We start from the raw sequence: 13,537 nt of genomic DNA on the forward strand, positions 1-13,537 counted from the left end.
GAATATATAACACTATTTGGGCTAAAATAACACGCTAAAATAAAAACGATGTGAATAATCTAATTTGTTAAATATTAATACGAAATTATTCGTATAGCAGAAACAAATTCCTTCTAGCATTGTAATTGATCCTCTAGACAATATAACTAATCATTAGCTATAATTATGACTTATGTATTGCTATTATTATTTAACATATCCATACGTGCTAATTAAAAAGTAATGATCAATCTGTATTCAATATTAATCAGGCCCTATCTTAAACATAATCAATTATTTATTCAATTATCGATGTAATCTTATATATAGAAGTGAAGTTAGATAGAAGAAGTTGGTGCTATCATTTGATAACTGTGGAAGTGCTAGACAACACAACCTTTCAACTACCAACTGCTCCGTCTTGCTTTGGTTGCGTTTTAAAATTCAAAACTTTTCAATTTTTCCGATCTCATCAACTACTCCCAAGACAACATGAAATCTTTTTCTGCTCGATGCACCGTTTGGATCTTGGTATTTGCTTTATTTGCTGTGGCAGCTATTGAAGCTAGAAATGTTAAGCGAGCTGACGAATGGTACAGAGAAGCTGCTTTACCTAGAGGTTGTCCTCGCTTTTGCCAAGATCACGGTGATTGTTGCACTGGATATGAATGCTGGAGATTTCCTGCAAGATGTATTCCTCCTAGACCTGGTCAGTTTGGCTATTGCTTCCCTGAACAAATTCAATGCTAATCGTTCCATGTACAGCAAGATTGCCGTCTCATTGGAGACAAGTTTACTAGCTGAATGGGACATTAGTACCAAAATGATCTGTTAGGATGAATAGGACATCATTTAATATTAACTAAAATAGAGGTCTTCCATTGCTTAGACAACTGTGACCATTGTAGTTTTACCTCTTAGCCTAGAATAGTCCAGGTCTATGCAATATTATGTAGATAAATTGTTGGAGAGTTCTAGCTTGGCTATTAAATTCCTAATATGTAAGCGTTAGATTAAATTTAAAATCAATGTTACATTGGATTCTAATATAAAGCAGCCAACGATTAAATAAAACAAACATTAAGTCAGCTTTATCATTGCAATAATATGATTACTGATCTTAATCGTCATAACAAAAATGATGTCATATTATGATAAACTTTCGGTGATTATCAGTACCTATATACCAATAATCTGTGTGCGAAATAGGTAAACTGTACATCTGGAGATGGATAGTTGATTTATTTGCCTCCATTTAAAATTCTATATAGCTGATAAAGTAGCTAATTGCATGTCAGGTTGAGAATTTCACCTTTGTAGTATTTAATTTTTTTGCTGCTAGAAATGGGTAGAGAAATACATGTACACTAATTCGCTTCTACTGAGACACTTTAAAAGATCAGTTTGAACGATTCTATTGCAATTTTAAGGCGAATACGCATAAGATGATATATACTGTATTAATACTGTATTAGTTTGGCGTACTCCTATCTAATTTTGAGATAATGTATTTCATCTAAAAAGTAAGAACACTAACTACAATTACTATAATTACAGATTTGATCGAAATAAAATCTAACAGTCGATTCAAATACATTCTGTAAAGGTTCAAGGGTCATCTAAGATTACAGGATCCTTTTCGGAGTTAGGTATGAACAGTTAGCCCTACATAATGATGAACAGGGGGTATCTTACCTGAAGCTCATATTCTAATTTCATGCGAAAATAAAGTAAGATATATAATTATGTATGAATACCTTTTAGTAAACAATATGAAACGAAAGTATAATCGTAAGAATGGATTAATATACCTTTCCGATGGTCATTTTTACCCTACATAGTTAATTTGTTTTACGTCAGCTGTATGTGACGTATCGTAGAGTGATAGCAATTCTCTTCATCATCCCATCAATTATATTATCATGTGGCATAAAAACGAAATGTTGCCTTAACATTTACATCAGTCAAATTTATTAGTGTTAACATTTATCTGAATCAAACAAATACTTGAAAGGCAGAAAATTTTTACTCAATTATACATATAATTATCAGCAGAATCTCCATTATACGGTATTCCTACTGTTAACGTACTATACATAAGTTTATTATAGGAGTTTGCTAATGGGGTGTGCTTTATTTCTGAAATATTTAAATTACTTTTTTGAATTGATTTATCTTAGATCAACGAATGAGCTCAAACAATTATAATTAAAATGGTTTGTACGTACGTAGATATATAACTATAGTCCAAGGATTGCTAATAATTTCTTGTCCATTTTACACAACAGTGTATATTTTAAAACAAGTTGGCATTACTCACGAGTAATTGCGATGGATAGAAATAGCAAAAATGCCACTCCGAGCGACCAAATAGTTTCCCCCGGGGTACAAACTACTGATCCAGTAATGTAAAATAGATTGAAAACTTTAAAAATATATGATTATGTTAAAGACTAATTTTGTGAGTGGATTTTTACTGTGTGAGGTTGGAATTACAAACAACTTAAATCACCTTAAGTAAAGATTTAATATTCAACAAATTTATAAGTTTACAATGTTTTTGCCAAGAGCTAAAATTCTAAACAGTATTCATCAATTTATATCAACGCGTTACAAGCATATCCGATCTTTCTGTATATCTTTAAATTTCTAATCAATGCAGTATGCATGCACAGAGTCTTAGTATAATAAAACCATGTTGGTTTTAAAACGAGATAATAAAGTTTACTAAACTAGTTCAAGAAAACACCTATTGCGAATTAGGTATACGCATAGTGGCATCTAAAAGAGACGTCGCAAGTAGATCAGCTACTTTTTAAGCAGCATACACTAATTAAGAGCTTAATATTATCCAACTTCGCTAAATAAAGCTAACGAGTCATACATTCACTCAGCGAACTTTATACACTAATACTAATCAATTTAATAAAGTAATAGTTAAGGAATTATCTGTACAGTATGAATTAATTTCATTCTCGCATTTAACATCAAGATGAACTAATTAAAATGGTTTAGGAGTTTCGATTCGATCAAAATCGCCTCCAAATAAAGGTGTCGATCCCATTTCTAATTCCCTTTGTAGTTCTTCAATTTCTTTCGGACTCATACTACCTAAATCAAGCCAATCTTTCAACAGAGAGGCCGATAATGGAGAACTTATATCAATAGGCGTATCTGTCTGAGACCTAAAAGCCAAATCAGAAAAATCTTTCAGTCTACATACAAAAGCGTAAGTGTTCATTGTGTGGCATCGCACGTACGCGTACAAACATTAAATACGTAAATAGAGAATAAACCAGAGAAAGGACTTGTAACAATCCAGAATTATGAAAATAACATTAACATAATGACGATTCTTCAGAATAATGTAAGGAGATGACCGATTTTCCATTTTGTACGTATAACTACATACTTACTGCGGTTAGCCTTTAAACATTTTACTCGTACAAATAACAACGTATCGTTGTATTTGAAGTGCTGTTAGTGGCAACTCGTAATCTTTATGAAAATATCAGTAAACTGTAACTACACCGGACTAATAAGCATGAAAGTCATCACAGGTGACGTAAATAAATGTATAAGTCGGCAACAACTTCTTCGCAACCCTTTTGCCGTTCGCTCACTACCTACCTACCTAATATAAGCAGTACGCAACGTAAGATGACATCGGATGCCATGGATACGTATAAAGTGTCTACAATTTATGTAGCAGATACTTGCAAACTTGCGAATATTTAACTATCTGACGTGCTATTATTTTTAGTTTCATTTCATAGCAACGAGTTGCAACTACACCTGTTCATTTTGTTGGTAATTCACTAACAGTATGTTAGGGAAATTCGTAATTGTACATACAGTAGAGTAAAAACATAGTCAGCTGCCATATATCTTTAAGTTATTTCAATACGGCCGGCCAAAAACATCGGAGTAATAGATAGATAGAAAGCTGATATAAATTTACCAGTACTGAATGTAAGCAAGAATGAAGTAGTTCAATACCATTAATGTTACTGTTAAGCGATAATCTTTTATAGACGCCAAAATTAAATATTATCACTTTGTCATACTCCATCATTGAATAGCTATATACACGATAGATGCTGCAACAATAAATCCATTTACCTAATTTGTTCTTGCTTGTTGTTGCACGATAAATCAGTTGGTTGAACGAAAAAGCTATCATCTACATTATAACCTAAACCATAACCTGAGGCAACACCACCGCACGGTGGAACAGAATAATAACTATTTTTTTCACCACTTCTGCCCGGAGAAACGACGACCGTTCTTGTCATACATGGATTCGGTAGACATAGGCTATTCTCTTCTACTTCTAACGGTTCACCACTACCTTGATTTCCAAGAGTAGAGACCGTATGAGAAATATTATTTTCTATTCCTATCGCATCATGTACGATATTGTAACTATTTATGGTATAAATGTCCTGATCTTGATTGAGATTGATAGTATTATCCGTGGTTACTTGGGTAATTGTGTTGTGATTACTTATATCTGAATCAAGAGGTATAACATTTGGATTATAATTTTCCATTGAAAAGTTATTAATCGAATTATTCACATTAAACTTAGATTGATTTGCTATATCAGGTTTACGCGGTTCCACTTTAACTTTTCCTTGTAGGCTTTTCCACTTTTCCAGTAATTCTTTGTCTGATTGAGTCAAAGTTTTGCCTTTATCTTGTGGATCCTGTAGTGACGGTGACGTTCGTTGAACTGGTTGTTGTTTTCCTTGCGCTTGACTTTTTTGCTGTTTCATTTTTAAATCATGTTTTTCTTTTCTCATTTTTTTCTTTAGACAACGTTCCATATAAACGGTTCTTGCAGTCCTACGCTTTCTGTCTTGAGCGTTGTGAGCCTGATTAGCCTCTACATTTTGTTCATTATAATGAATTGCTGAACTATCTTCAATAGCGATATTCCCAAGATCGTGATTTTGACCGTCTCTTGGATTAATTTTCATTGCTAATTTCTGTTTCAATATACTAGCAGTACTCGATGAGATGTGCGACGCTGTATATATAATTAACAACAAAAAAAAAAACAATAAAATTAGATTAACTATAAACATTGATATAGTATCGTTCGACCCATTCAACTTGGATCTTTTGATTTTAGAATTAATATTTCTAATTTTCTAAGCACGAATCTCCGATGAATACAACACGTATTATTAGCATTACACTACTACCACCTCAATATTTCTGACCTTTAATTTTATCTGATGTAGTTTTAACTTGATCATCAACATCTACGGTTAAATGAATATTTTCATTGTTTGTATCATTATTATTATAATTATCCGCAGCAGCAGCTATCCCTATCGGTGGCGCAATATTAATTGATTGTTGCTGTTGATTGTCAAGCTCACTTCCGTTCATTGGAGTGTCAACATGTTCCATTTTGATGTTAATGGCACTTTGGCCAATTGGTAAGCGGTGATCTGAGAAGTCTGCAGGTTGTTGATCGTGACGCATCCTTATTAGATCCATAGGTATCGTTGACGTCGTTGATAATGTTGAAGAAACCAATTTAAAGTCGATGGATTTTTCAAAAGATTTAATTTCATCTACAATGACCTCTTTCAAGGCATTGGAAGATAATGTGTTTTTTTCAAAATCGAAATCAAAACTGGACGTACAAACAGGCTCATCTTCAGCATCATGTAATGATGCTAAATAAGGATGAAGTAATGCTTCTTCCACATTCAGTCTTTGACTAGGATCAAACTGTAACAACTGATCGAGTAAAGTTAAAGCGTGCTCTGTTATGGATGGGAACAACACTGTCCATGCAATACGCTGTCGTTGTGGCAAACTATCAATATACTTGCGTACGCGTTCAGCACCTGATGATAACAAGAATTGATGGCATGGTGTACCCAAGACACCTATTATCAAACGCAACTGATGTACGTAAGTTTTACCAGGGAAGAGTTGTTTCCTACCTAACATTTCAGCAAATATACAACCAACAGACCACATATCAATAGCACGCGTATAACCTTGTAAGCTTAGCATTAATTCAGGTGCACGATACCATCGCGTTGCAACATATTCTGTCATATAAGTTGTATGATCAATTTGACTGGAAGAAATACAACGTGCCATACCAAAATCGCCAATTTTCAACTCGCAATTACTATTAATTAATAAGTTACTGGGTTTTAAATCGCGATGCAATACATTGGCTGAATGGATATATTTCAGACCGCGTAATAATTGATACATGAAAAATTGCATATGATCATTGGTTAAGGGTTGCTGCGAATGAATAATATGATGTAAATCGGTTTCCATTAAATCAAAAATGACGTAAATATCTTGTCCGTCAGCTTGATTAGCTAATAAGATTTCACGTATTGCGATAATATTATCATGTTTGAAATGGCGTAAAATTTTCAATTCACGATATGTTCTCTTGGCCAAGATCAAGTTATCAAATACTTTAGCGATTTTCTTGATAGCAACACGACAACCGGTACGATTATCGATAGCCGAGCAGACAACTCCATAAGCACCGGCGCCAATGCATTCAATGGGTTTATAACGTAAATGGACATCGAAAATGATTTGCACTGTTGTTAAATCTTGCAAGGATAATAATCCGCTTGTGCTACTTTTGTTTTCATCCTGATGTCGATCACCATTGCCATGATATTGGCTTTCATCTTCTTTCCCTTCATCGTTGTCTCCCTTGGCAACTGTATCGTAGATGATTGTAGACGGCGGTTGCGATTGTCGATTGGTTGTAGGCTCTAACATTGAATCCAGTTACATTGAGTCGTAGCGGATTTGCAACGCACTTGGCCTCGATCGATCGTCTATTGGTATTCGCCTTGATGAATCCTCTTATACTTGTCTAGTCCCTTTCGCTTTGGTATCAATACGCGTAGGGTCTGCGATCAAAGGCAACAGAATTTCAATTAATTCACTAGTATACAAAGCGAAACCTGCCTGTATCAAGGTATCTTGAGATCCAGTAACGATGAAGATGGTGGAAAAGGCGTAGATTAAGGTAGTTGCACGACGAATAAAATTGAGAAGAAAAAATGGATTCACTAGACGATCATCCAAGCCTACAAGCAACCAAATCTGTACAAGATCAGTTCTGCCGACAGTACGGTACCGTCCGGGTATTCTGCCGTACTGTACCGTACAGTGTACAGTGGTGCATGTATCGAAGTATACTGTACACTGTACACTGTACTACACCAGGTACCGGTCTGGTCTGGTCTGGTCCGGACTCGACCCTGCAGAATACGGTACCATAGAAGCAGACTGTTGTAATCTTTTTCCAAATTCATCATAATGTCACTGCGCGTTACTGCCCGTATGTCATTTATTTGCAACGACAGAAATAGAAGTATCTTGTCTAGTGTTGATCTTATCACTCAGAGGCAAAAAAGACGTGTTATATCACAGACTTCTACATCTCTTGGAGATGTAGAAGTCCATGATAATGTAGGCGGTCATGTAATATGTTGAAACTAGTCGAAAGTACCGTGCAGGCTACTGCAATCAAACACGGTACGGAGATAATTCAGCATCCGCTAGTACAGTACAGTACTGTACCCTATTAAACGGTGTTACATTTTTACTGAATATGACTGGAAGCAGCTGGATGACAATTGTAGACAGTATAATGTGTCGTTTCCGATAGCCATTTCAATTGAAATGGCTATAAAAATAATAATAATCGGCTCGCATATTTTGACCGAACTGAATGAGCCATTTCCTGTCTCTACAGTGTACAGTGTACATCACTGTACAGTGTACAGTGTACAGTACAGTACTGTGCTGTAATGTGGTGTCATCAAGACGGATGTCACTCGCAGGAGGCCATACGTAGCAATAGGTAGCATCACTTTTTGGACGGACAGACGCTTTTGGCCCCATCTCATCAAAATACTGTGCCAAACACCTCGTCATGACGGTATTTTAGTATGGAGACGACCGATTTTAAATTGATGGATTTTTACTCAATTAAGTAATAGAACGTTGAATCTGTATCTGTTACAAAGTTCTGCTTGGAAACAGGTCGATAAGATCGTCAATGTGATTTCCATTAGTACCTGCGATTTAGAAAACAGACATGGAAGCTGCATACTAACTAGTCATTTTTCGATATTGACGGTCTCATCCGGTCTGAAAAATCCGTCTGTCCATTCACGTCTGTCCGCGCTCGTAGGAGCCAGTCATTGTCACATGACTATCGAGTGTCATCAGTGTCAGGTCTAGTCATCACCACCGCAACAGTTTCTATTCCCCAGTCTTAAGTGGAAAATTCTCGCCAATCAACATGGCGCAGTGTGGCAAATTTTTAATTTACTTTTCCATCTTCATCATCACTTTGGCGACATTGTGCTCTTGTCAAAGCGGTAGCGTTATCTATAAAGATGGCTTGTATACTTTTTCAAAAGGAATCAATAAAAGAGCGGCTAGTTATGGTACATTTACGGACAAAATTGCAAGTAGTGGGTAAGCATAATCAAATATCCATGGTTGCCATTTGTATTCAACAAGAGCTAAAGAGTTTCTCGATGGAAAATACTGTAAAGCATACCGCTACTAAAGTAGTATACAATTGAATAATATCTTACTTTTCATTGGATGCCGGCGTTATTTCCATGTAGATTATACTTGGTCTATCCTGTAGATTTAGATGACTAGTATTAAAGTCAACTTAATTTGTAGTGTTGAGATAGATTGCATTAAATACGTTACCCATCTCGGTAGTTCCCATTTGCCACGACTGTAGTGTTCAAATGTTATAAAGCAATCGAAGGACTGTAAACATTCAATCATAGTATAGCGCACTACTACCAAGCTAAGCAACAAAATAAATAACGTATACTTGCTCAAGTGTTCCCATTGGTGCTAAATTACGATTGTCAAGCGCAGCTACTCAAGTTAGTGAAGTACTGTAGAACAGCGAATGATAGTGACTTAATATTACTTTTCATGTTACGTCAGCCTAATAGTCATCATCTTACGTACAGATCTTCAATTATCCTACAAAACAGGAATTGCAGTTTAGTAGTCCCTACAATAAAAAAAGATTATAACGTATACTCACCTATATTACGGTAGTATTATTAAATGCTATCAAGCAGAGCTACTAAAGTACTGCAGGGATTCAGCTATACAGGACTGTGCTGTCATGACAATCATATCCGACAGCAAGTGGGAGTTACTTTTCAAATTTTACTTTTTTACATTCTGTCAGTGTCATAATAGACATACATAACAATCTTCAAATGCCCTACGAAGCAAGAACTCAACTACAGTAGCCCCTATAATGAAATACATTATTGTGTATACTCCTCTGCAGTGTTTCTATTTCGTATTCATTGCTGTAAAGCAAAGACGTTGAAGTAATGCAGAATTCGGTCATGCTGTCATGACTACAATATCCAACTGCTAGCAAACGAAAGTTACTTTAACTTTACTCTTTATGCTCTTTTAACGCCATCATAGTTATATATAACTATCTTCAAATGTACTACAAAAATAGCAACTTCAGTACTGTACAGCACGGCAATGATAACAGTAATCAACAGCGAACAAGAGTTACTTTTATAATGTACTTTTCAGGTTATGCCAACATCATAATAGTACTACTCAACGATCTTTAAATGTACGACAAAACAGCAACTGAAATACTATAGCACTAAAAAATACGTTATGACGTATACTTGCCTGTATTAGTCTATTTAATGCTGCACAGTACAGCGATGAAGTAGTACAAAATTCAGTCATACTGCAATGATAACAATTTCCTACGGTATCGAGGAGTTACTTTTTAATTTTACTTGCCATGTTTTGTAAGCGCAATAGTAATACCTAACAATCTTCAAATGTCCTACAAAATACCAAATTCTTCCAGTACAGTAGTCTGCAATGAATACGTTAATGAATGAACGCGTTTACTCGCGCAGTATTGCATATTACAATCAATCACCGTTCGTTATACGTTATTTAAGTTATATGGTCCTTGCATATTCAATTCGAGCCGAAAGCATTCATGCCTCGTTTTGCTATTTTAGAGATTATAACGTGTTGTAATCTACTTATAACATGAAATATGTTTGAGTAAAATTGAATGATAACAATACGTAATTGCTGAATGAATGCATTTTCATATCTTTCAATACGATCTACTGCAACTGCTATACCTAGATGGACATACCTAGATGTCCATACTAATCCGCAAGACGACGACTTCATAACAGCTTATGCTGCTGGCTATGTCGAAGGCATTTTAACCGCAAAGTATATCTATATGCATTGGAAAAATACTGTAGGTGATTATTGCAAACAAAAATCAATTTATTGTCAGAAATTGAAAAGTTTTATTATGAAAAATAATCAATGGATGGCAACACAAATCAAGCATAGGCCACATTCCATTTATTGGTACCATGTGAGTTATAATCGGATAATATTCTTAGTATAAATAACTAATTGTTAGCATTAAGGACGAGTTGGATTTGTTCTTACAGTCCAACTATAGCAATGGTATTCGCTATTATATTGCATCACCGTAATTCAAAATAAAATTCTCTACTATACTGTCTAGTTAAATAGTTGTATGTTTTGGTATCGTAGATCAACCTAACGCTTATACAACAAAAAGGTTTGCGAGATGGATATCATAAAGCCATGCCTCATAAACCGATTGACGAATTTTCATTCTTGTAAGTAGACCAGACTCTTTTTATGTCAATCCTTTGTAGAGAGTTCGCTAATATGACAGTCAAACAAAAATAGAATTAAGGACGTAGCGTCAGATTAAAAATGATACGGAAAATATTTGATACGTTTTCAGATTAATTGAACTTAGCGGAGATCTGGAATCGCTAGAAACTGCACTAAAGGATGAAGATACTCATCATGTACTTGGTAGTGGATCGTGTTCGGCCTTCATAAAAGTCCTACCCGACAACAGAGATTTATACTTTGCACATGATACATGGACTGGCTACCAAACCATGCTTAGAATATATAAATATTACGAGCTCAACTTCAGTATGCTGCCAAAAACCAATGGTAACTTGCAATATTAGCAATAAACTAAATTTAGTATGTGAGCGCTAAGCGATCAATGTGATTTTGCGTTTTAGTTACTGTTCCTGGAACGCGAATTTCTTTCTCATCATATCCTGGCACAATTTTAAGCGGGGACGATTACTACCTTATTGGTTCTGGTTTGGTAGGTCTTTACCTCTATTGTATACCCAATTCATTGAAGTTACTTTTACAATGTCACATATTGTGTCTATTTAGCATATGTGCTTAGCTGTATCGGATGTAGTACTTTATTCACAAATTAGACTGTATATACTACTTTCGAATAAATTGCTTATCTATCTTGATAGGCAACTATGGAAACTACGAACGGAAATAGCAACGAAAAACTTTGGAAATACGTTACACCTTCGTCAGTACTAGAATGGATTCGAACAATTATTGCGAATCGTTTAACAAGCTCTGGAAATGATTGGGTGAAAATCTTTAGTAAATACAACAGTGGAACGTAAGATCATTAGAATAAATTTTCATAGACACATTTGCTCATTTATTACCAAAGCCTAGAAATATCACTGTCAGCTATCATTAATTAGATCTTTTCTCTATTTTGCAGGTACAATAATCAGGTAAAGATTTTCAAACTAATGAAGATAATAATATAATTTTAGATAGAAGATTTAGCCATTTTAGATGCGTCAAAACTGACAAAGGTTCTCTAAATAGAGTTGCATCAAAACTGTGACGACTGTTGACGTATTTTTAAAATATTCACTAATAGCAATTAATAAGTTATAGAGAGAGTACATGTACTATCCTAGAATTGAGCGAATGATTCGATCTAATTTATCGCTTTTGTAACTATATTTGGAGATGCTTCTGCTAATGGCTTCTGTTTCAAAAATTTAAATTTAGTGGATGATACTCGACTATAAATTATTTGCTCCGAAGCGTCCTTTAAATCCTAACACCTTATGGGTTTTAGAACAGATACCGTGAGTTGCTACTTACAAAGTAATCGCTATGATTGAAATGCTCATTTGGTTGTGATATCTCATCAAATAATTATTATTCTTTCTTCCATTCAAATATACGAATAAAATAGCGGTAAAATAGAATCCGCTGATGTCACGAATGTTTTAAAGAAACAAGGTTATTGGGCCAGTTACAACGTACCGTAAGTATGACAAATGTAATTAGGCATGAAAGCATTATTATAGCTTTAGTAACTTTTCTCTTAATGTGCGTAGATATTTTTCAAGCATTTTCAACATGAGCGGTAACCAAGAACAAGCAAAGAAATACGGTAACTGGTTTACACATGACAAGTGTCCTCGTGCGTTAATTTTTAAGCGAGATCAGCACAAAGTTAATTCTATGGAATCTTTAATGAAGCTAATGAGGTAAATTAGTAAATTGTAGAACTTCTATAAAATTTCGCTTTTTATTGTCTAGATGAAGGTCAAAGGTTACCCGTACTTAGATTAGCTATCGTCATTAAAGCTATGCTTTTTTATAGATACAACGATTTCAAACATGATCCATTATCTAGATGTAACTGTACTCCTCCATATAGTGCAGAAAATGCCATTTCAGCCCGATCAGATCTTAATCCAGCTGATGGAAAGTATAATATTGGAGCTCTAGGTCATCGTTGCCATGGAGGCACCGACAGTAAATCTACCAATTATACCATGTTTCATTCAGGACTAAAGAGTTATGCCATTGCTGGGCCGACACATGAGCAGCAACCTCCATTCAGATGGAGTACGGCAAAATTTAATATGACCAAGCCCCTTGGACATCCAGATCTGTTTAATTTTACTCGTCAGTTAGTATCGTGGGATTAATTTTCAAATACTAAAGATCATGACTTAGTTGCAAGACAATGCCATTATGGCAACAGTGTTAATTGTATTGATAGAAACCTTGTATGAACAACTTCAATTTGCTATGATTCAAGATAATGATCCATATTTAATAGTGCATCAAAATTCAAAATTATTTTAATCGAAGAATTATGACGCTATTTTATTGTTAGATACTGACTGATATTACTGGTAAAGTTTTTGTGTTTTTAAGATCTATCTATATTGAATTTATTATTGTAATATAACTTGTAATCTGTAGGTATATTTTGATTGCATGAAATAAAATTGATTATCTTTACAGCCTTACATTTTATGTAAATATTAGTATAGAAAACATAAAAAAGTACAGTATCTGCACTTGTAGGAACAGCACAGTAATAGATTATACTCGTTTAATATCTAACCAATACAGAGTTTGGCATACGAATACGACATGATCTTATCACAACCCAGTTCATGGCATGGACCTGAAGAAATACTAGCTAGTTATTAATTGTTACAGCGTCATAGAACTACTCTTCCAAATTATTTGTACGAACTATTCTCAAGTTTTTGCTGTGTAAATGTACGACGGTCTATTGAATAATTTTTTGAAGCATTTTTCTATTCGAAAAGTAGTTAAGACCTCAATACTTCAG

General features: G+C 34.7%; 2 protein-coding genes across 2 annotated transcripts; one reads left to right on the forward strand and one right to left on the reverse strand.

Annotated features, from left to right (window-relative positions):
* Positions 1–5,550: 5,550 nt before the first annotated feature.
* On the reverse strand, positions 5,551–6,600 carry TRIADDRAFT_814 (uncharacterized protein; the record flags this gene model as incomplete). Its single annotated transcript, XM_002108516.1, has 1 exon — positions 5,551–6,600. A coding segment is annotated over one exon (1,050 nt), but the record flags the coding sequence as incomplete, so codon positions are not given.
* A 1,699-nt stretch (positions 6,601–8,299) lies between these two features.
* TRIADDRAFT_63473 (expressed hypothetical protein) lies at positions 8,300–13,180 on the forward strand (the record flags this gene model as incomplete). The annotated part of the gene is made up of 11 exons (XM_002107718.1): positions 8,300–8,478; positions 10,180–10,423; positions 10,609–10,697; positions 10,829–11,049; positions 11,124–11,212; positions 11,379–11,536; positions 11,645–11,657; positions 11,944–12,023; positions 12,134–12,205; positions 12,279–12,431; positions 12,548–13,180. 11 exons carry the CDS (start codon positions 8,300–8,302, stop codon positions 12,876–12,878), a joined length of 1,629 nt encoding a protein of 542 aa, XP_002107754.1. The 3' UTR covers positions 12,879–13,180.
* Between the last annotated feature and the right edge of the window lie 357 nt (positions 13,181–13,537).

Source organism: Trichoplax adhaerens, genomic scaffold (assembly GCF_000150275.1).
Source record: "Trichoplax adhaerens TRIADscaffold_1 genomic scaffold, whole genome shotgun sequence".
Lineage (NCBI taxonomy): Eukaryota > Metazoa > Placozoa > Uniplacotomia > Trichoplacea > Trichoplacidae > Trichoplax > Trichoplax adhaerens.